The sequence below is a fragment of the Corythoichthys intestinalis genome, chromosome 7, assembly GCF_030265065.1.
Source record: "Corythoichthys intestinalis isolate RoL2023-P3 chromosome 7, ASM3026506v1, whole genome shotgun sequence".
In the NCBI taxonomy this organism is placed as follows: Eukaryota; Metazoa; Chordata; class Actinopteri; order Syngnathiformes; family Syngnathidae; genus Corythoichthys; species Corythoichthys intestinalis.
This window is the reverse complement of record NC_080401.1, coordinates 60,951,794-60,973,847: the sequence shown is the minus strand read 5'-3', so window position 1 is coordinate 60,973,847 and position 22,054 is coordinate 60,951,794. Positions and strand designations below refer to the sequence as shown.

The following is a 22,054-nucleotide window of genomic DNA, read 5'->3' as shown; positions in this document are numbered from 1 at the left end:
GTGAGTGCAAGGGTGAAAGTGGCGAGAATTTCTTGCCGGAACTCCCCGATGTGATGGTCGCCACGGAGCCAGAAATTTTATTCATTCATTTATTTTCTTTCTTTTTTTTGGGGGGGTCAAACCTCTTAAACTACTGATATGCAAAGAAAACAGTTTTAGCACAGTTATTTCTATGACACATACAAAAAATGATTTTCATTCAAAATTGTATTTTTTTTCCAATGATTTGCAAAATAAAACAAAAACAGCTATAACCCCAACCTCCATCTCCTAATTTTTTATTTTCCCTCATTTCCTCACATACTAAATGCCAAATCTCAATTTGAACTACTTAAGAACATTGGATGTATATTAAAATTGAAGTTAATGTGAACATTTACTTTTTGTTTTTTTAATAATAAAGATACATTCAGAAAAATAAGTACAAATGACTTATGTTATGCAGAGTGAAATGGAATATATTTTGAAGATCGCGCAAACATTGACTTTTTTAAATCATAAGGAAATGAATAAGAAGCCTAACACGAATGAACAAATAATAGGTCCAAAGTGCACATTGACAGCTAAGATGTTCTGAACTTCCCCATCAGAGCAAATAAAACTAAATATGATAAATAAGCCTCCTCAAGTCTTTCATTGCTCTTCAAGATTTGATCCATTTTATGTTGCATCAATTCAACAACCTCTTTTTTTATTTTTTGCTGTTCCAGAAAACATGCACATTTGAACCAATCAGAGCTAACTAGCTCTGCTGATCACATGTCAGTATGTCAGCCAATTGAACGGATAAATGAGTCCAGGTGTTTTGCTTTGCTGCGTGTATTCGCACATTGACGTGACTCCTCATCGTCAGACTCAGATAACTGCAGCAGCTGGAGAAACCTCCATGCCGTCTGTGGAATAATAATAAATATTGGTGGAAACGGGTTACGCTACACTAGGTAGACTGTTTTCTTCTTGGAGATGAAATGCATGTGTGGCAGCTTAGCATTTAAAAATTTTTTTTTTTTACATAGCGTTTTGACAGTCGCCATCATATTTTTGGAATCAAAGCACCGTGTACCGGAACAGCATTCTGGCGCCAAATCTTATACCGGAACTGCGTTGCTGACCGTTCTGGCCCACTTTCACCCCTGGGTGAGTGGGATGGGGCCAATTTGAACATTTGTTTATTCATCTACTAGTGATAAACCCATATCTTCTTACCTCTTGGCCAGCGGAAGAGCAAATTTGATTTTGCCGTGGACGGAGCTAGATGTTCGATCCTTTTAAAGTGGGCGTCTGCGGTACAAAATTAGTTTTAAAGCCGCTCTGCGATTGTGAAATAAAAAACCAAAATAAATGAATGATAATAATAATCACTCCCTCCTCACCTTAGTCCAAATGGAAAGCAAAGGTTTCAAACATGGCAAAGGCAAGCGAGATGAGGCTCTTTGCCTTCCTCTTGTGGCAATCTCCTGTATTGCAGGCATTTCCCCAGGAGGCGGGATCCTGAGCCAGTCAGAACACCGGATCCGGATGTATCATTCGAATTTGGGGTTTTGGAACCTGTCTGCCACTGCCTGCCTGCCTGCCTGCCTGCTCGCTCGCTCTTCTCTTACTTTGGTGGGATTGAGCGGAAAGCGACGTCTGAATCCGGAAAGTCAAAAAGAACGGGAACTCTCTTCACTCCGCTCCGTTTCTCCAGAAGGACCGATTCATTCAAGGTAAGTTTTTCTAGCGTCGCCGTCATCCTTTCGGATCATTTGTTGATGAACATGTTGCGTCCGAGGCTGACTTCCAGACTAGCAGCTTTTACTTGGAGCAAGCAGGTGTGGTGGTGGGCTTTGGAATTTGGAAGCAAATCAGCGATGTCTTCCCCCTTCCTGTTTTTGGGGCTCACAAAGCATTGTTTCGCTGACGTTAGCAAGACACACAAAGTCGTTGCTACTTGCAATGGCTAACTGAAGACTGTCGGACGATCTCAAATGAATATTATATCGTACCTGGACATTCACGCGATGATGAGCCGCATCCAGCATCTCGCCTTTCTTGTCATAATAGAGCTTCTACTAACTATAGGGTGACCATATTTTGAGTTCCAAAAAAGAGGACACTCATCCCGGCCTCAAGATACTTGAATTTTACTCCAAGTTCACTCAAAGCTGCCTATATCACTTTAATATATCCAAAGTGTGCCCCCTCACTCTGGATGGAAAAATGCATTATGAAAAAAATAACAATAAATAATGACTAATATATATATATATATATATATAATGCAGACCCATGGAAATGTAGTCCAGTCAATAAACGTACACATAGTCGGCTATCTGCCAACTAAACATTTTATAAATTACTATAGCGACAATTGTCCTTGACAAATTGTTATTCCCATTCAATTGATATTCTCATTCAATGTTCTAGATTGCACACAAACAGTAACCGAAAAAAAACTGACAAACTATTCAACCAGCATGTTTCCAAACGTAGCAGTTCAAAACTACGTTTCCCATAATGCCTAGCGTGGTTTAGCTTACTGATACTTAGCTGAGGCAAAAATCCAACTTGGCTATAAAAGTTTACAATCATCGGCAGCGCAACGATGCGACACCAAACGGGATTTTACAGTCAAAGCTCCGACAGAAGTCAACAGTTGCCATTATATACGTATTTATTGTAAAAAACTTAACAACTGGGCAGGCGTTGTGGCCAAATCGTCAACCCAGTAGCTGGCGGTAATGCCTCAAGATAGGAGTAAACTGCCAACAAAAACAAGAAGAACTACTCCTTCCCTCCCTTCCAGTAGGAGCCATGTCAACTGCTGCCACCCAGCGGCTGGAGGGATTGTCTTCAAATTGGTCCCGTGAAAAATCATAAAAACCGGACATTTTTATGAATTTATAAAACCCGCCCGGACGACGAGGATACTACGTGAAGGCAGGACTTGTCCGGGCAAAAGAGGACGTTTGGTCACCCTATTCTACTAGGTTTCGCGACACGGTGCAAAAATGAACTCACCCTAACCCAGCGGTCTCAAACCGACTCCACAAAGGGCCGCAGTGGGTCCTGGTTTTTGTTCCAACAGATCCAGCACAAACAGTTCAACCAATGAGGTTTCTACTAACATAAGCAGCACCTGATTGCAATCAACTGATTACACTTGTAAGAAACCAGATTGGTGAAAAGGTATTTGTCTCGTTTGGTTGGAATGAAATCCAGTACCCCCTGCGGCCCTTTGAGGACCGGTTTGAGACCACTGCCCTAACCCATTTTACTTTTATTGATGGTAGCTTTGCATGTCTACACTTTCGCCTCATTGACACAAAAGATTCAGCAACAAAGTGGCGCAAAAGTTGTATCGTTTTTGCCAAAAACGTTTGGAATGTGCAAAATTTCCCATTAGTTGCAAATGGCCCTATTCGGCTTCCTGGCCGCCACTCATTTTAAGGGCACAAAAATCGTCATCGTTTTTTTTTAAATGATCGATTAATCGGACGATGACTTCACCATTCATCGGATAATATCACTTTTTTTCAACAATTTAACTTCAAGTTGTTTTAGGCATGTTATAAGTCACAATGAAGACAAAATGGATGATTATTTCCTTCAAAAAAAAACTTTATGACAGCTTCTACAACTCTTCTGTTTTAAGGACATAAAACTTGGGAGTGAGGTTCAAATCATTTTTAATAAAGGTTCCCAGTATAAAACATAAAAGAAGGAATTTGTCAGTACACAAATAAGATTAAAGTCCCGTTCATTCCGATTTAAAAAGTGCTGCCGATTGACATTTTTGACCTCGTGTGTGGGCAGCGTCGATATAAATTGTGTCACTAACTGATTTCTTTTCTTGAAACAAAATAAACAACAACATCGAAGAAGGGGGAGGCAGACTAATGAATCTGTTTTCTTGATGAAACAGTTCTGAAATACAATCCAAATCCAATTTCAAAGCACGTATGACAATTTTAGAGCTGCAGCTATCGATTATTTTAGTAGTCGATGAACTAGTCGTTAGTTCAAATAATCAAGTCATCGGATAAGGAACATGAAAAATTCAAATACCTGATATAAATAAACGTTCTTAAAAAAAATTCGGATCTATGTACAGCAAAAGAACAATTGCCTAACTTACATAGGAAAAGTTGACTAGTTTAAATGCTATAAAATGCCAATAAAATTTAATTCGAATACTTTTTTCTAATGGAATACTCGGGTTAATCGATGAATCGTTGCAGCACTAGACAATTTACAGATTGAGTTATTGTAGAAAGGAGATTCTAAACTGGCTTTATGTGTGTGGTTTCTTTATAAAAAGAAATGAGACAACTTTACTATTTAACAATAACTCGAGTGCTAATATGCGTCTCCAAAACAAAACAAATGACCCTGATTAGCATCATCGCTAACTAGCTTAGCGCTCCCTGCTAAGTCGTAACGTCTCAACAACAAAGAATATAATTGACTTCATTTACTCACAAAGAATACAAACAATATAATTGACTTCATTTACTCACCTGTGATGGAGACACACCGGATCCGACAACACAAAAGACCATCTAACTCTGGACACTTTGTAATTTTATTGATTCAGCAACCCAACCTGAGAGTAGCAGTCAATTCTCTCTCTTGCTCTAATCACTGGCATGCGCGCGTGTAATCCCTTTTTCTTTGAACTCCTGGACTCTGCGTTGTGTTGTGTTTTAAAATATTTTCAGGAGACGTGGATGGTTTCGACTTTTATTGTCTGCATAACACACGCACACGATGCGAGCTGGTCCATCTCATAGGCCTCGCTGCAACGTGCTAAAGAATAATTCAATTGGTTAGCTCTGTGGCGCTAAACTAATAGCAACTTAGCAATGCTATTCAACTCACCTTTGTTGATGACAAAATATAACTGCGACAAGCCGGGCTATTTATAGTCACCGCATGATTTGGTTGGGCGCTCTAGAGCCTACTCACGTGACGTCACAGCAACGCCCCCGCGCCATGTTGTCCGTCTACTCGTCATGTTAATGCATTAGCGCTTCGTAAATTCCTCCTATTATGGCGTGTTTTTCTGCTCGTTCACATTAATAATCAAAATGGTCAAGTCGTGTGTGGCGGTCGGTTGCAAAAACAGAGAAGATAGACGGAGAGACTTGAAGTTTTACCGTATTCCGAGAGACCCGGAGAGGAGAGCGAGATGGACTGCTGCAATTCGACGAGAAAACTGGGCTCCAAACGACTACCACAGATTATGTAGTAGTCATTTTATATCTGGTAAGATGCATTTGATATATAGTTAGAGGGTTTTGGGCTGACAACCACAATTAAGATCATTGCTAGGCTAATCGCCGACAACATACACTCAGACGTTGTGAATGAACTACCTGAAAATATATCATTATAAGGGGATAATAAGACAGTTTTCATACAATTAATTTACAATTTCACTATTGAGGTCAAAAGCAAAAAAATAAATTCAACTAGGGACAATCTGGAGTAGTGCTATCGCATTTCATATTTATTACATATTATATATGTATGTAGTGAGAGTGCTATCGCTAAACCATATAAACATTAAAAGCCCTAGCTCCATTGACAAATGACATGAAATACATTAGACTTGACAGTGGATGTTAGCAAGAACAAAAGATTTTGAATTGAAAATTTCGTAACTCACCTTCCCGAGCACAAGATGGATTCCTGCCGAATTTTCGTGGACGAGGACCTGTTTCACCCAACCGGCAACGAAGTAGTATTTATAAGCCTCCAAGCTCTTAAAGTTTTTCCAAACTTTCGTGAGAATAGGTCGATTTTGTGTGGACATGATAGTTGTAAATATCAGGGAAGCAGATGTCAGGCAAAGACGGCGAAGACAGTGGGTCGGAAAACATCGATTTAGGCATCAAATATGGATCTGGCGAATGGATAAACTGAAGCTTTTCCACATAACGCCTTTTATGCAACGCATCCAATGAGTTTACAGCGTCAGATAACACCGGGGCGTCTATGAATTGCTCTATAACTTGCACGACTAATTGAAAACAATGAGAATAGGTCTAAAAAATACGGACAATATGGCAGCCGGATACAGCGACACGTCATTTTGTGACGTAGGTGAGTAGGGTCTATTGTGCCTTCTAATGTGGACAAGTGGAATCACCCTTTGGGGGATTTACTACAACAAAAAGACCCAAGCGGGACTGCTCATAACCAGTGGCGGACTTGGCAATTTTGGGGCCTAAGGCTAACATATCCAGGGGCCCTCTTATGGGTCGGGGGTTAAAAAGGTGAGGAGGGAGGGCGTGGAGGAAATATGTTGTGGTACACTAGGGCTGTCCTAAACGACAATTTTTCTCCTGATTAGTCAGCCGACTAGTTTTACGATTAGTCGACAAATCTAATCATTTTCTTTTTTTTCTTTTACTAATTTAGCAATGAAATTTTTGTTGACGCTTATTCATTCACAAAACCATTTTGGAACACTTCAATTTTTTATTAAAGTACAAATAATCATGTAAATAACAATACTTATTCACAAATAAACAATGAGGTTAAATGCTGATAGCATTTACTAGTGCAAAAGAATGGAAAGTAAACAGATTCAGAACACTGACTTTGCCCTTCCAACATTATTCAAAACAATTCTTTACAAAAATTCTAGCAATATTATTATAGTATACTACTATATGTAATAGTAGTATAATAATTATTCATTGCCAATCATATTTGTCATTCAGAGTGTCATTTGAAAGCTATTCTTAGTGTAGAATCTGTATTATGTAGTATTTACTCAACATATTATAATATTAATTCGGAAGTATGTGGGATTAACTCCAGAAATCATTATTTATGACGAACATGACGTGCTTTTGCTGTTAAGTGTTATTGTATGACTGATTGGAACTGTACTACATTGTTTCGCCACAGGGTGTGCTGTCGTGTATTTTATGTTCGGTGTGAAGAAGAAAGTTAAAAGAGGCATTAGAGGCCTGTTCTCCTCCCTCACTGCATTTAGGCTCTCATGGAGAGCACGTTCGCTCATGTGTTCGAAATAAACGATTGCCGATGTGCAAATTGGCAAGTGAGCTGTAAAAATAGTGAGCTTAGTGGCGTGAAAAACGCGGGAGAGCTAAGTGAAGCTAACGAACAGCTAAGCGATGCTAAACGGAGCTAAGCGAAGCTTAACGGCGCTAAATGAAGCTAAGCGACTGATACTCATTCCGTCGTCGTGGAACAGTCCATTGTAGTGCATGTGTGTGTGTGTGTGTGTGGGGGGGGGGTTAATATAAATGCAGCATTTAAAATGCTTTCTTTTTTTGTTTTGTTATTTGTTTGTTTAGTATGCTGATATAATGATACGTGACGAATAGGTTGGGGTGCTGCTGGCTCCGGTGGCCCGAGCCGTTGCTCGTTGGGGCAAGGGCGGCTGGTTGGGAGCCCCCTACTGGTTGGGGGCCTAAGGCGATCGTCTACTTCGCCTGAATAGCTGCCGGCAAAAATGGATGATAAAAGTTGCTGGCAACTCCTTTATTAATCGATGAGTTGTTGCAGCCTTAATTGACTCCAATTGATTTCCAGAAGTTCCCACAAAATCAAAAGGAAAGTACCCGGATGTCAACAAGAAGTGACCCTGTCAAAATCAATAGGAAGTGACCCTGAAATGCCTCAAAATGATAGGAAAGTGACCTTTTATAAGCACCATCACCGCAAGGGTACTTCTGTATTTCCCTCAATGCATTTTGATGAATATTTGTTAAGTGTAAATTTGGTTGGATGCCATTGACGGTGGTAGCTGTGTAATCCGTTTGAGTTGGGAGGGCCGGCATAGATGGCGGCTGTGAGTTAATAAAAGCGGCGTCGCGCGTACAATGACGACCGGCGTTTGTTCCGTCAGATGAGTCGGTTCGCCGTCCTGCACACGGGCCAGAAGATGCCGCTGCTGGGCCTGGGCACGTGGAAGAGCCCGCCGGGCAAGGTAAGACCGATCTTCCGAGCGACCCGCCTAGCGACCTAGCGAGTGAACTGCGCTTCGCTCCTTTGCCGAGGTGAAAGAGGCGGTGCTGTCGGCCTTGGAGGCGGGCTACCGCCACATCGACTGCGCCGCCGTCTACGGAAACGAGGCGGAGATCGGACAAGCGTTCCGAGAGGCCTTCGACCGACCCGACGTGAGTGGGTTTCATTCAAATCAAAACTCGTTGCTTTTTTTAATATCAAATCATTTTTAAGGGGAAAAAAACCCTATGAAAATCCTAAATATTATAAAAATAATATTATTGCGAGACGAGATCACGAGTGGACCATGAAGAGTTTTGCGTCCCGTCTCGCATTTGAGGGCGTGCGACGCGAGGACGTCTTCGTCACTTCCAAACTGTGGAACACTCGTCACCACCCCAAGGACGTGGAGCCCGCCCTCCGGCGAACCCTGAGCGATCTCCGGCTGGACTACGTCGACCTCTACCTTATTCACTGGCCCTACGCTTTCCGGTAAGAGGCAAAATCCGGGCGGACCTCGAGAGGGACAAAAATGTGAAAGTCGAGGCGGTCCGTGGGCGCAGGCGCGGCGAGGAGGCCTTCCCTCGGAGCGAGGACGGCTCGTTGCTCTACGATCAAGTGGACTACGTGGCCACCTGGGGCGCCATGGAGAAGCTGGTAAGCGCCGGGCTGGCGCGAGCCGTCGGACTCTCCAACTTCAACAGCCGCCAGCTGGACCGCGTCGTCCAGGCCGCCCGCTCCGTCAAGCCCGCCGTCCTACAGGTATACTTGCCCTTCTGGTGCCCTTGAGGACGTCGCATCGCGTCGCTCTTTCCGTAGTCGACGCCGCCAAGTGATTCACTTGATGATTTAATAGGATTTTTACGAATCATTTTATCTCATGTCACGTAAAGCAATTTGAATGGCCTCGCGCTACACGAATCAATTTGCCTCGCCCGTCGCAAGGTGGAGAGCCACCCGTACCTGGCGCAGACGGAGCTGCTGGCGCACTGCCGCTCGCGGGGCGTGGCCTTGACAGCCTACAGCCCGCTGGGCTCGCCCGACCGGGCCTGGAAGCGCCCCGACGAGCCCGCGCTTCTCGACGAGCCCCTGCTGGCCGCGCTGGCCGGCAAATACGGAAAGTCGCCGGCGCAGATCCTCCTCAGGTACTTCCCCGAACGCTGCCCGCCCAGGTAAGAAAAACGGGCGTTGACGGCCTCGCCCTCCGCAGGTGGCAGACGCAGCGCGGCGTGGCGGCGATTCCCAAGAGTGTCACCCCCTCGCGCATCCGCGAAAACTTCCAAGTAAGTCGAAAAATCGCACGGCACGAAAGCCTGGGTACGCGATTCATCGGACAAAAAGTTTGTCTGAGCTTTTTTTTTTTTTTTTTTTTTTTTTTCATCAGAGATCATATCTATTGCTCTTTTCCCGTTCACAGCAATGAAACTACGTTTGACTATAAAGTTAAAAAAAGGAAAACTATGAAACAAAAGAACTTCCAAACAGCCAGTTGAAATGGCTAGACAGTTAGCCGGTCTCCGTGTTTGTTAGAAAATCCGGTAGTCATGCGATAACGTCTGTCGAATGAGCCTCATAAACGAGTTACGCAGAAGTGCCACTAGGGGATGACAAAGCATTGCAAACAAAAACATGACAGCAAATTTAATTTGGTGTTTCAACTAAGCCATTTACATGTATAATGGAGGAGAAAAAAGTTGAATATTTCTGTGAATAAAAGGAAGTATATATCTACAGTAACCAGCGCCATTCATCGTACCAAAAAAAAAATCCTATGAAAGCCAGCAATTCATTTGGTATCTCGAGGTACCACTGCACTGGGGTCTTTGGGCAAGGCAAAGTCAAAAATAGTCATTGGTGATCAGTGTTGGGCATGTGACTTTGAAAAAGTAATTAGTTCTAGTTACTCACTACTTCTTCCAAAAAGTAACTGAGTTAGTAACTGAATTACTCTATAGCAAAAGTAACTAGTTACCAGGGAAAGTGACTATTTCTGTTACTTTAAAAAGAACTTGTTGTATGTCAAAGAATTTGAAATTTTCTGAGCACTATTTGAGTCAGTTGAATAGAGAAGAACAGACAGGTAGTTGTGTTATAGAACCTTGTAATATTTCTTTATTTAAATATATATTTGGCCCGTGACATAAATGACACTTTACATGCACGTTCTTTCCTTTCATTTCGACCAACTTGAAATAGTGTTTATATCTCCACCACGTAAAGGACAAATTTTTCTCTGAATGCTCTGCCATCATATCCCTCTGCATCTGTTTTGCGTGCGTGTGTGTTTGCCGCACGCGCTGTTCCGGTTTGTGTGTGAAAACACCCGCTCTGATTGGCTTACCATGACACATGACTCTAACCCGCAGCCAATCACAATCACTTCTGTCGCATCTAACCAGGAGGTGCATTCAGGTCGCCTTGTCCTCAAAGTGTCTGCCATCCTCAAGATGGAAGCAGCATTCTGACAGTGGGGGATGGGATCGAGGTTAGCATTCAGGTGTAACAAACACAGAAACGTTAGCAAGCTTTGGAAAGCAACGTCTTATACCCCTTTCCCACTGGCCAAAAAACCCGTGTCAACCCACTAACAATTGGCTTTTGGTGGCAGTGGGAAAGGTGCAGCGACCCGTGTCAATCGACCCGCGTTAAAATCACCTCGGCTCTGATCGTCATGCAGTGTGAAAGCAAAACCCCGGGTCAACAGTCAACACCCTAATCCACGTGGGGACGTAGGCTCTTACGTGATGCGTCATAACAACGTGCCAGTCGCCTCCCATTTATCACGTCGCCTACGTTGCCTCAGCACAAGCAGAGTGTTGATCCTTTGTTGCATTTCGATCAAATTGAGGGCAGTAAAAAGCATGAAAACGGAGAACACCAACGGAAAGGACGCTTCCATGTTGCTCTGCATTGTTTACTTCTTGATCTGAATGAATTGTCGACGCGCATTTTAGCGTGGTGACGTCATGTAACCTTACGCACGGCTGAGGAGAGGTGGGGAGTTAGACGGGTGAGAAAAAAACAACAACAAAAAAAGACGGCTTTTTTTTTTTTTTGTCAATAGGAAAGGTGCCAATTGCTAGTGGGTTGCATCGGCTTGGAAAAAATGCACGTTGACCCACTAGTTTCAGTGGGAAAGGGGCATAATTGAATGAGCAGGGACAAACAGCCTGGAGTCATAAGAAGTACGTGCGCTATTCTCGAACCTGAACGCACCCAAAGTCTTGGATGACAAATAAACAGAGCAGACTCGCTATGGCTGGTAGTTTCTTCAATTTATTCAGAGTCAGTAACTCACCGCTTTTGACCGTCAGTAACGGTAAAAAAAATAATGAGTTAGATTACGTTATTTATAATGGCGTTATTCCCAACACTGTTGATGATGACTCGAATTCAAAAGTAGTCGTTCTGGGTCACTTTCAGGTCACTTCGGCTAGGTTGGTACCGCAGGTCTTAATGCACGAATCCGATTTTTTCCGAATCGAATGAGGCATTCACTTGACTGTCTGAACAGGACAAGTCGCATAGAAGTGGACAGTTTCAAATCCCATCTGGGTCACTTTCGTATGTGTTTTTTTTTTCCCAGAATGTGGCGGCAGTCTGGACTGTCAAGTCTCCAAAATTGGAATTCATGCAGAAATCAGATCAGAAAAGAGTGAGACAGACAGGCCACTACGGTAGTGGAGCAGCTGTGCATTATTAGCGTTAGCTTCTAGTTTGAACACGGCTTTTGGGGAAGGAGCGGGCTTGACAACTGTCATAAAAAAATCAAATGGGTTAAGGATAGGGCAGAAAATGCTCGGTTTTCTCCCTGCTCTAAATGAGCAATATTTCAAGAATGCTTACACGGCTGGGAGTTTTGATGCTCCTGCGCGTCTCCGACTGCGAATTAGTGCGCATGCGTGATACTTCGGCCTTTTGCGATAACAAATTTTAGTAGCCGAAATATTGTCCCATAAATGATTGCCGATATGCGATATTGCCCCTTTTTTTTTTTTTTTTTTTTAACCTATTCGACCACGAATATAGTGACAATACATCCTAATAAATCACCTATTCAAATTCAATAAATTGCCATTCTTAAATAAAGCACTCACTATATTAGGATTTATAAATATTAAAAAAAACACAATACATGAGTAATTTAAAGCTAGTTACGTGCAGAATATGAAATAGGTGAAAACCCAATGTCATTTTTGTTGTCTGCCAGCCCATTAAAAGTGCTCATTTGATCCAAAATGACTGTCATCTTGTCCTGCGCACATGCAACAAATTGGAAGCCAAATGATTATTTATTGTATCATATTATCACTGCCAATCAGATTTTTCATAATGGGTGTCTTTTTAAATTTATTTTAGTGTAGAATCCAAAGTATATGCGATTGCCTCCAAAAATCTGAGCATGACGTTTATTTTGAAATGTTCAGCGGCAGTACCTTTGCTAAGCCACTAACCGTATGCTTTACACTCAGTAAACAAAGTGCACTTTGTTTTCGTCAAGCATATGGTGCCAGTCATATTTTTTAAATTTGTTGGCATTGCTTGCAAATTCTTTAATCCAGCTAGTTTTCATGTTTGAAGTGTCACCTTTTAACCGCAATTTTGCGTTGTGGAGAAGATTGCCAATGTTTTATAGCGGGCTAAAGTGGTTAGTACATTGTCCTTTTTCCATTAGCCTCAATGTAGCAATGCTCACGTTTTACAATGTTTAATATAGAAGTGTTTCCTTATTTTGTATGTCTGAACTTTAATTCTACAGCGTGTTGATAGCCAACAAACATCTGTGAAAGCAACTGGAGTCTCATATGCAATTAACACGCATGTGTGCCGGTTGCACACAGCGATAAATTGCAGCCGTGAAAAAAATGACCGCCCTCATTTTTATTTACTGTGCGACAGGCTTAGTGATACTTGAACGGGTTCAATGGACAAAGGCAGTCTGAATGGGCACGCCAAAAAAAATTCATATGACAAAAAAATCGGAATTGTGCATTAAGACCTGCGGTATGAACCTAGCCAAAAAGGACTGCTGAAAGAAAGTCTTTGGGCAATGGCAATGTCAAAAATAGTTATTGGTGGTGACTTAAATATTTTTAAAAAAGTTGTTTTGGGTCCATTCCTGTTGATTTTGGGGCATTTTCAGGTCACTTCGGCTAGGTTCATACCCCGGGTCTTAATGCACAAATCTCAGTTTTTGGGGTTTTTCCGACTCGAGTTTACTTGACCATCTGAACGGGACAAGTCACATAAAAGTGGACCATTTCAAATCCTTTCTGGGTCACTTTCGTACGTGGTTTAAATCTGATCTGGGCCACATTTTTCCAGATTGTGGCAGCGGTCTGAACTGTCAGGTCTCCCAAATTGGAATTCATGCAGCAATTACATCAGCAAAGAGCAAGAGCAGCACGCAAGATGCCACTGATGTAGCCGTTCATTAGCCTTAGCGCCAAGCTTTTACTACACAGGAGGCAGGCTTGACCACAGTCATAAAAAAATAAAATGAAAAAAAGGATCAGCCTGATAATGCTCAATTTCCTACTGTGCTCCAAATGAGCAATATTTCAGTATTGCCTACATGGCCAAGTCGGGGCAAATAAGTATCTAGTCAACCACCAAATGTGCAAGTTCTCCTCCTCGAAAAGATTACAGAGCCCTGTAATTGTCAACATGGGTAAACCTCAACCATGAGAGACAGAATGTGGGGGAAAAAAAACAGAAAATCACATTGTTTGATTTTTAAAGAATTTATTTCCAAATTAGAGTGGAAAATAAGTATTTGGTCACCTGCAAACAAGCAAGATTTCTGGCCGTCAAAGAGGTCTAACTTCTAACGAGGCTCCACTTGTTACCTGTATTAATGTTTTAACTCATTATCGGTATAAAAGACACCTGTCCACAACTTCAGTCAGTCACACTCCAAACTCCACTATGGCCAAGACCAAAGAGCTGTCGAAGGACACCAGAGACAAAATTGTAGACCAGGCTGGGAAGACTGAATCTGCAACAGGTAAAACACTTGGTGTTAAGAAATCAACTGTGGGAACAATTATTAGAAAATGGAAGACATACAAGACTACTGATAATCTCCCTCGATCTTGGGCTCCGTGCAAGATCTCACCCCGTGGCGTCAAAATGATAACAAGAACGAGAGCAAAAATCCCAGAACCACACGGGGGGGAGGCCTAGCGAATGACCTACAGAGAGCTGGGACCACAGTAACAAAGGCTACCATCAGTAACACAATGCGCCGCCGGGGACTCAAATCCTGCACTGCCAGACACGTCCCCCTGCTGAAGCCAGTACACGTCCGGGCCCGTCTGCGGTTCACTCGAGAGCATTTGGATGATCCGGAAGAGGACTGGGAGAATGTGTTATGGTCAGATGATACCAAAATAGAACTTTTTGGTAGAAACACAGGTTCTCGTGTTTGGAGGAGAAAGAATACTGAATTGCATCCGAAGAACACCGTACCCATCGTGAAGCATGGGGGTGGAAACATCATGCTTTGGGGCTGTTTTTCTGCAAAGGGACCAGGACGACCGATCTGTGTAAAGGAAAGAGAATGGGGCTATGTATCGAGAGATTTTGAGTGAGAATCTCCTTCTGTCAGCAAGGGCATTGAAGATGAGATGTGGCTGGGTCTTTCAGCATGACAATGATCCCAAACACACAGCCAGGGCTTGGTAAGGAGCATTTCAAGGTCCAGGAGTGGCCTAGCCGGTCTCCAGATCTCAACCCCTTAGAAAATCTGTGGAGGGAGTTGAAAGTCCATGTTGCCCAACGACAGCCCCAAAACATCACCGCTCTAGAGGAGATCTGCATGGAGGAATGGGCCAAAACACCAGCAACGGTGTGTGAAAAGCTTGTGAAGAGTTACAGAAAACGTTTGGCCAACAAACTGTACATAACAAAGTATTTAGATGAACTTTTGGTATTGACCAAATACTTATTTTCCACCACGATTTGCAAATAAATTCTTTAAAAATCAAACAATGTGATTTCTTTCCCACATTCTGTCTCTCATGGTTGAGGTTTACCCATGGTGACGATTACAGGCCTCTCTAATATTTTCAAGCGGGAGAACTTGCACAATTAGTGCTTGACTAAATACTTATTTGCCCCACTGTATAAGGCTTATGTGTTTGTCATGCACGCACAGTGTGTAGCTATTAGGCCTGAACGATATATCGTTTAAACACCGCCATCGCGATGTGCGCATGTGCAATAGTCCCATCGCAAGGACGTGCGATAGTTTTATTTTTAATCCACAAATGTACCAGTATGTTGCTCCTTGCTTTCTCTGTCCTGAGCTGATTGCTTTAGTGACACTCACACTCCCTCCCTCCCTCTCCTAGGTCTTTGTTCCTCTGCGCACTTGCTTATTAAAGTTAACGATGGTTGTGTTTGATCTTGCCACAGAGGCGGACTTCAAACGCACCGCATCTTTCAATCGTCGTTTAACTTGTTAAGCACGTGTTGCATGAAGGAAGCGTGCGCTGGAATGAATGTGTGTGCGTGGAAACGTTAGTGACAGCCGGTGTTCTGACGAATGAGTATGCTTTGTACACCTGTTGTGCTGTGTCCTGGAAATAAACACTAGAAGTGATTCTGCAGCCAAGGTAGATAAACAGAAGCATTAAATAAAGCAAAGCATTTTTCTACAACAGTACATTATTCTTGTTTAAAAATGATTTGGTGATCTGCACGTGTGGTACATGATTGGAAATCTTAAAATCTCAACTTTCTGGGGGAAGAAAAATTTTTAACAGGAGGTTTTTTTTTGTTTTTTTTTTTATGTTTTTTAAACAGCAAAACCCTAGCTGGAGGTGAGAGCATGCGAGAGCAGAATTACAGACACCATGACTTTAATGAGATATTATCGCGTACTTACCTTGTTTCGATCCAAAAACTCCATGTCGCATGTATCACTGAGTGTCAAGACACAGCTGTGACTGGCCGCAGCTGGATTATTTTATTTTATCTTATGGGTGAAACATGGTACTATAACAGGGGTCACAATGCAGAAATCGCAGACATCAAGGAGTAGTCGAGGTTTTCTTTTTCATATATTTACCCTGTTAAATGTTTTTTCCCCCAATTTTTCTTTTTTCGGATAAGTTATTTATCATCTAACAAAGCAGAGAAAATGCGACAGTAACAAAAAAAATACAATTTAGCGAAAGTTATGAGGTAGATATCCGTGACTTTTTTACAGACGCCATATTTTTCATTGTGACGTAATTTGTTTAAAATTTTAAAATATGCGGGTGAATCATTTTTTAAAGTTAGCCATATACATTTTTTAAAGCATATTTTAGGGGGGAAAATTTGAAAAAAAAACATGTCTAATATATGTATAATATGTATCTTTTTCCAATTCAAATAAATATATATACATATATATATATAGATTTGTCTGTAAAAAATATATACATATGTATATAAATATAGATATTTTTTTTTAGATATCGCAATATAATATCGCAATATATTGCAACCCCCCAAAAAATCGCAGCAATAGTTTTTTCCAATATCGTTCAGGCCTAGTAGCTATAGCTTTTTTGTTTTGATGATTCTACGCATGCGGGTCGGTTTCCTCAGCGTGTGTTGGACTGTGTATCAGTGCGCGTGTGTAATACTTGAACGGGCTCAATGGACCGAGGCGGTCTGAACGGGCATACCAAAAAAACATAGGACAAAAAATTGCATTAAGACCTGCAGTATGAACCTAGCCTTCTTGTAGATTTGGGGGTGACTTCCTGTTTATTTGATTTTTCCGCCTCCTGTTGATTGAAGTTTCAGATGAAAAATATGGCTTGTAACAGTTGCAATGACAACAGGTATTTGACTTCAGCCTGTCGCCGGACGAGATGAGCGACGTGACGGCGCTGGACAAAAAGTGGCGCTACATCCTGCCCGTCGTCCAAGTAAGTCGAATTTCCGGAGGAAACCGCCGCTCGGCTAAAATCCGCCCTTTTCCCTTCTCCAAGGTGGACGGCCGCTTTGTTCCTCGGGACGCCGGCCACCCCGACTACCCCTTCGGCGACCCCTTCTGACCGCCGCCAGTTTTCCAATAAACGGATGACCGCGCCATCGTGTTTGTCCGTTCTTGGTCGTCGCGCGAGATTCGGCTCGGCTCGGCCCGGCCCGCTTCGTCCCCTCACGTCCACGTGCGGGCATCGCTCGCTTTGGCCCGGCGGATCGTCTGCAGGAGCAAACGAGACAGAGTTCATCTCGTGGCTCAATTGATCTTTGGAAAACTACGGCTGTTAAGTAAAGCCGGTCGGTCGTGCTCCGCGCACGCCTCCGTTGTCTGTTTGATCAGGACGACGACTCACCTCCAAGGCGCGCTGTAGGGTCGCGTACGTGTAGTCGGGGGGCCCCAGGCCGCGGACCGCGCGGTCACGTTCCCTGCGGCCGTCCCGGGCAAAGCGCCGCACGGCTTCCAGCCGGCACCGCAGCGCGTCGGTGGATACCGGTGTCGCGCCGCCGCCCAACGGCGGCGCCTCGGCGTTCGTCGGAGGCGCCTTGGCGTCCGTCTGCGCCGCCGCGTCTTTGAAGCGCACGACGGCCCGCGACGACGGCACGTCCTCGCCTTCCGTCGTCGTCCCGCGCGAAGGCGTCTCGCGTCCGTCCTCATCCGCCGCGTGCTCCGAAACCTGACGGAGATGCGGCTTGAGCGTCCGGCACCCCGCCGAGGCCGTCGCGCCGTACCTGGTCCGCCGGCGTGACGCTTTCAAAATCGCTTTCGTAGCGGTCCCGCCGAAAGGACGCCTCGCCGTCTCCCGCCGTCTGCTCGCGCGGGACGAGGAGACGTGAGCGCCGAGACCCGACCGCCGGCCTCCCTCGCCCGAAAAAAAAGGCTCACCCGAGCTTCTTCTCCCGTTAGGTCAGAGGCGGCGTCGGACGCCCGGTCCCGAACGAGCGGGAAGGCTTCTCCGGCGAAGAGGACCTCCCGCGGGGCGGACGTGTCGGGGGAGCGCGCCGGACTCCGGGGTGAGGCGACGTCTTCGGGAGGGGAGAGCGAGCCCAGGCTTCTTTGCTCGTACAACTGAAAATGGATTCAATTAAGGCACGGGTCCTCTAGCAGGATGTCAAGAACAAGAGAATTCTGTTGGAAGGCTCAAACGGCAACAGGGAGCCTAAACGGGACCGTCTGATCACTTGACAAATGCGTTGAGTGGGTGGAAGGAAGCGTTTTGATTCCTTTCAACAGGTTCACTTGTACGTCGAACACCTTGAAGTTCAGCTTGTTTTCCGAGCTAGCGTTTTAGCGCCTCAGAGCGGATGAGGTGTGAACTGCAGGTCACTTCTGATTTAAAGGTACAATTGTTACGACGTACCCTACTTACGCCATTTGGATTTAAGGCAAATTTTGGTTTAAGGCGACTCGGCGATCGTCGGCCGAAACGGCGAGAGCGTCATTATGTCGGCTAAACGCTTACCGACAAAGATGGGACGGAGGACGCGGAAACGGTAGCCACCGCGCTCTCAGACCGAGAGCCGCCGGAGTCGTATTCCGCCGCCGCCTCCTCCTCTTCGTCACCGTCGGCATTTTGGCTCCTTTCGACGGGGGTGTCCCCGCGGGCGGGGTCGAGGACCCGAGGCCTCTCGATCCGGGCCGACGCTCGCGAAACAGACTCGGACGTCGGCCGCCAACTGGAGGACCCGAAGTCGGACGAGAGGAGAAGGCAGATCGTTCGGACGGCGGGATTAGCGGGAAACTCAGAGGGAGGACGACGAGAAGGCCACGGCTCCGCCTACCTGTCCTCGAGGACGGGCGCAGTCTTTTTCAGGAAACGGCTTCCCGGACCCGGGTCCGTTCCGCACGACGACAAGGACGACGGCACCTCTGCCGGCGGGGTCGGGGCGGCATCACTCGGGTCAGACTCTAGGTCTCCTGCACTCTTGTGGTCCTGCCGATATTGACGGAAGGCGACCCAAAAATGCCCCCAAATCAACAGGAAGTGTCCAAATATCAACATGAAATGACCTCAAATCAACAGATGGTGTCTTAGGTGTTTACCTAGCACTGCAATTTAAAAAAAATGTTTTTAAAGAACGAAATGAGACATCTCATATTTTCCTCTTTTGCATTTTTCCAATTCAAAGAAATACATCAAAATGAGCTAATTAAAAACGGATAAGAACATCCTTATCCTGTAGAGATTTGATTTTTATGATTGAAATAAAAATGTTTTTGTCACCCCCTTTTTGGTTGATTGACTTTTTCAGTGCTGAAAATGAGGATTTGGATCATTTGGAGGTGTCTCTCTCTCTCCCCCTCACTCACTCACTCACCGTCCGTTGGTGGCGGTTCCTCCGGCGGTCGGCGTCCAGTTTAAGCAGCGCCTGCGCCCGCTCCAGAGCCTCGCTCCCCCGGCTCCGCCTCCACATCTCGCCAGCCGGTCGGCCCCAAGTTCGGCCGAACTTGGCTAAGCCACGTCAAGTCGCGCACAGAGATAAAGGGGCAAAGACTCGAGTCTTCAATTTCCAGCCACAAACGTCTGCACTCTGCAGTCGGGGGCAGGCAGGCTCATCCGCGTATTTGATAGCTTATTAGCTAGCCAGCTAGCTAGATCCGCCGCCTTCACATAGATAACACGTGTAACTAGATGCGAAAACTGTGGCTCGGCGGCCATCTTAGTGTGGTCACGACTGGACTGCGATTTAAGACCCTTTATCGGGCAAGTGACTTTTTTATTGTTAAATGAACTTAAATAAAATCAATTATTATTTTATACATATATTATTAACCTTGATTGATACATTATAGATTAAAGCTAAATCATGAAATTTAAAAACAAAAGTAGACTCCATTTCCAGCCCCGAGTGGGATTTTAAAAAAAATCCTATTAATGAACAAATTGCAGGCCATTGACGGCAACAGACGTCCAATTCATTCACGCACAGAGGGCCAAATTAACTTTTTTCTCAATTTATTACGTAAAGTTACATCGAATTACGACTTCATTGGCCTTTTTTCTTTTTCTTTTTTAAACCTGTCCTGTTCAGCTGTTTGACACAGAGAATGGAAGTCTAAGTGCCCGGATTCTGAACAGTTTTAATGTTTCACATTGAGAGTCTGACATACTCCCATTGTGATCATTCAAAATACCTTTTTATTATGACAAAGCAGCGAACAGGAAGGGATTATGGGGGGACAGAAGAAAAGAAATACAAGAGAAGAAAGAAAAGAAACACATACACAAACAACAACAAGAAATACATTGAACATCTAAACTAGCTACTAATATGCTGGTGCTATCGTCAGCGAGATGTATTTCCGGTTTACACCATGTGGGGGCCTATTGGCCAGTGAAAGAGGAGAATGGGGGTGTCTATAAGACTATAAACTAAGTGATTGAAAGGGGTAGAGTGTACACAAATCAGTTCTGTGATCTAGAACCCAGTAATCGTGTGAATCTCTTATGAGTGAAAGCCCGTTGGCGACCAACCCTACGCCGCCGCATCGCCAATCCCGGCACCGGAACCCCCAACCCGAGCATGCCCTACCACATCCAGCAGCACGCAAGCCCCACCGGGCGCGCGACAGCCACGCAGAAGGGCGGAGAGACCGCGCGGGCACCAACCCAGGGCCACGGCCCACACCCAGCCAGCCCGGGGAGGGAGGGCGGGCGGGGGGGCGGGGGGATCCACGCGCAGCCCATCCCTCCTCCAACCGCCCAGCAAAGGAGCCACCGTCACCCCCCCCCGGGACCCAGGGTGGTCCCCCGGGCCACCCGCGCGCCCATCAACCGGCCTTCAGGGATGGCAGGAGGGGACGCATCACCAACCCCACGCCTACACCCACCCCCGCCCGCCCACCCGGACCACGAGCCACAGCCCCCCAACCGGCACGGCACGCCACGGGACCCCCAGCGGCCCACCAAGCCCCAGGCAAGGCAGGGTCCCCCGCCGGTGCAGGCGACACCCCGCTGATACACCGGCGCCCAGCCAGCGACCCGCGACGGAGCGCAGGGCGGACGCCCAGCCAGAGAAGAGAGGGGAAGGCGGAGGCAGGAGAACGCCCAGGGACTGCCATGGGGCGATGCAAGATCGGAGACCCGACCCCCCAACCCACTCCCGCGGCCGGCAGCCGAGGCAGAGGGGAGGCCACACCCCGGGAGCCACGCCATATAGAAAAAGTGTGGGACCCACCTACCACCCTATTACTGTGGCTGCCAGGTTCCCGACTGGCAGCCATCACCCAGCACCGTGATGGGGGTGTGAGGGGAGGGTAGTGCAATGTATGCATTAAAATAGGAGAGCTTGGCTTGGGGCAGTGGGACCGCAGCATGGAGTTTCTGTCCAGCCGCCCGTCCCACCGCCCTTTGCCAGAGCTCTCCTGTGGAGTATGATGTGTGTGGTGCATTTAAAAAAGGTGCAGGGATGGCGGGGCCTGTGGTGAGGAGGCAGCCGTGAGGCCCCCCCCCCCCCCCCCAGCAGGTCCCAACCATCCCACAACCTTGGTGTGTGGTGCATTAAAAACGGGGGAGTCGGGCTGGGACTGTAAAGCCCCGTCCCAACTCTCCCTGGAGAAATGAATGAGCATGTAAGTGCCAGGGTGAAAAATATTTACAGTGCCGAAGTGAGAAGTGCGTGAGTTAAGAGGCAGGCTCCCGCGGGCGTGGCCCCGTCCACCAGAACCACCGGCCCCAGGGCGGAAGAAGCGTCAGGGCCCCGATCAATCCCCGCCCCAGAACACCCACGGCGCCTCCGCGACCGCCCACCCCCCTCCCACCCACCGAGCACCCACCCCGCACCCCGAGCAGGCGCCACACCAAGCGCCGGCGACCAGGGGACGTCCACCCCACCGGCAAGGGACAACAAGCCTCACCCTAGGCCCCGCGGGCCCCAAGAGGCCCCGCTAACGACCCCGCCGGCCGGGGGGCAGCCGCGGCCGCCGCGGCCCAGGGAGGCGGACAGGGCCGGAAACAGACCAAGGGGAGAGAAGCGCACCCCCCACAACCCACCCCCGGGCCAAGAGGGGCGCGCGGTATGGCACCAGAGGGCACCTCCCCGGCACCCGGTACAGGGAGACGCGGCTCCGGCCGGGCGGACCTGGGAGGGAACCATGACTGCCGCA

At 46.1% G+C, this 22,054-nt stretch overlaps 2 protein-coding genes across 5 annotated transcripts; one reads left to right on the top strand and one right to left on the bottom strand.

Annotated features, from left to right (window-relative positions):
• Window positions 1-1,537: 1,537 nt before the first annotated feature.
• akr1a1b (aldo-keto reductase family 1, member A1b (aldehyde reductase)) lies at window positions 1,538-17,055 on the top strand. 2 transcript variants are annotated; one of them, XM_057841065.1, is made up of 9 exons: window positions 1,538-1,706; window positions 7,868-7,948; window positions 8,019-8,138; window positions 8,306-8,457; window positions 8,529-8,727; window positions 8,911-9,110; window positions 9,176-9,248; window positions 16,806-16,892; window positions 16,956-17,055. In XM_057841065.1, exons 2-9 carry the CDS (start codon window positions 7,868-7,870, stop codon window positions 17,019-17,021), a joined length of 978 nt encoding a protein of 325 aa, XP_057697048.1. In that variant the 5' UTR covers window positions 1,538-1,706; the 3' UTR covers window positions 17,022-17,055. The 2 variants fall into 2 exon arrangements, with proteins under 2 accessions (XP_057697048.1, XP_057697047.1); XM_057841064.1 differs by having other exon boundaries at window positions 16,806-17,055.
• On the bottom strand, window positions 9,407-20,767 carry LOC130918876 (uncharacterized). Of its 3 annotated transcripts, XM_057841061.1 has the most exons (7): window positions 19,267-20,765; window positions 18,730-18,881; window positions 18,411-18,624; window positions 17,834-18,016; window positions 17,680-17,757; window positions 17,304-17,624; window positions 9,408-17,170 (listed from the first exon to the last, which is right to left on the bottom strand). In XM_057841061.1, the coding sequence occupies exons 1-7, from the start codon at window positions 19,360-19,362 to the stop codon at window positions 17,126-17,128; spliced, it is 1,089 nt and encodes a 362-aa protein (XP_057697044.1). In that variant the 5' UTR covers window positions 19,363-20,765; the 3' UTR covers window positions 9,408-17,125. The 3 variants fall into 3 exon arrangements, with proteins under 3 accessions (XP_057697045.1, XP_057697043.1, XP_057697044.1); XM_057841062.1 differs by having other exon boundaries at window positions 9,407-17,624; window positions 18,730-18,997; window positions 19,267-20,767; XM_057841060.1 differs by having other exon boundaries at window positions 9,407-17,624; window positions 19,267-20,767.
• Between the last annotated feature and the right edge of the window lie 1,287 nt (window positions 20,768-22,054).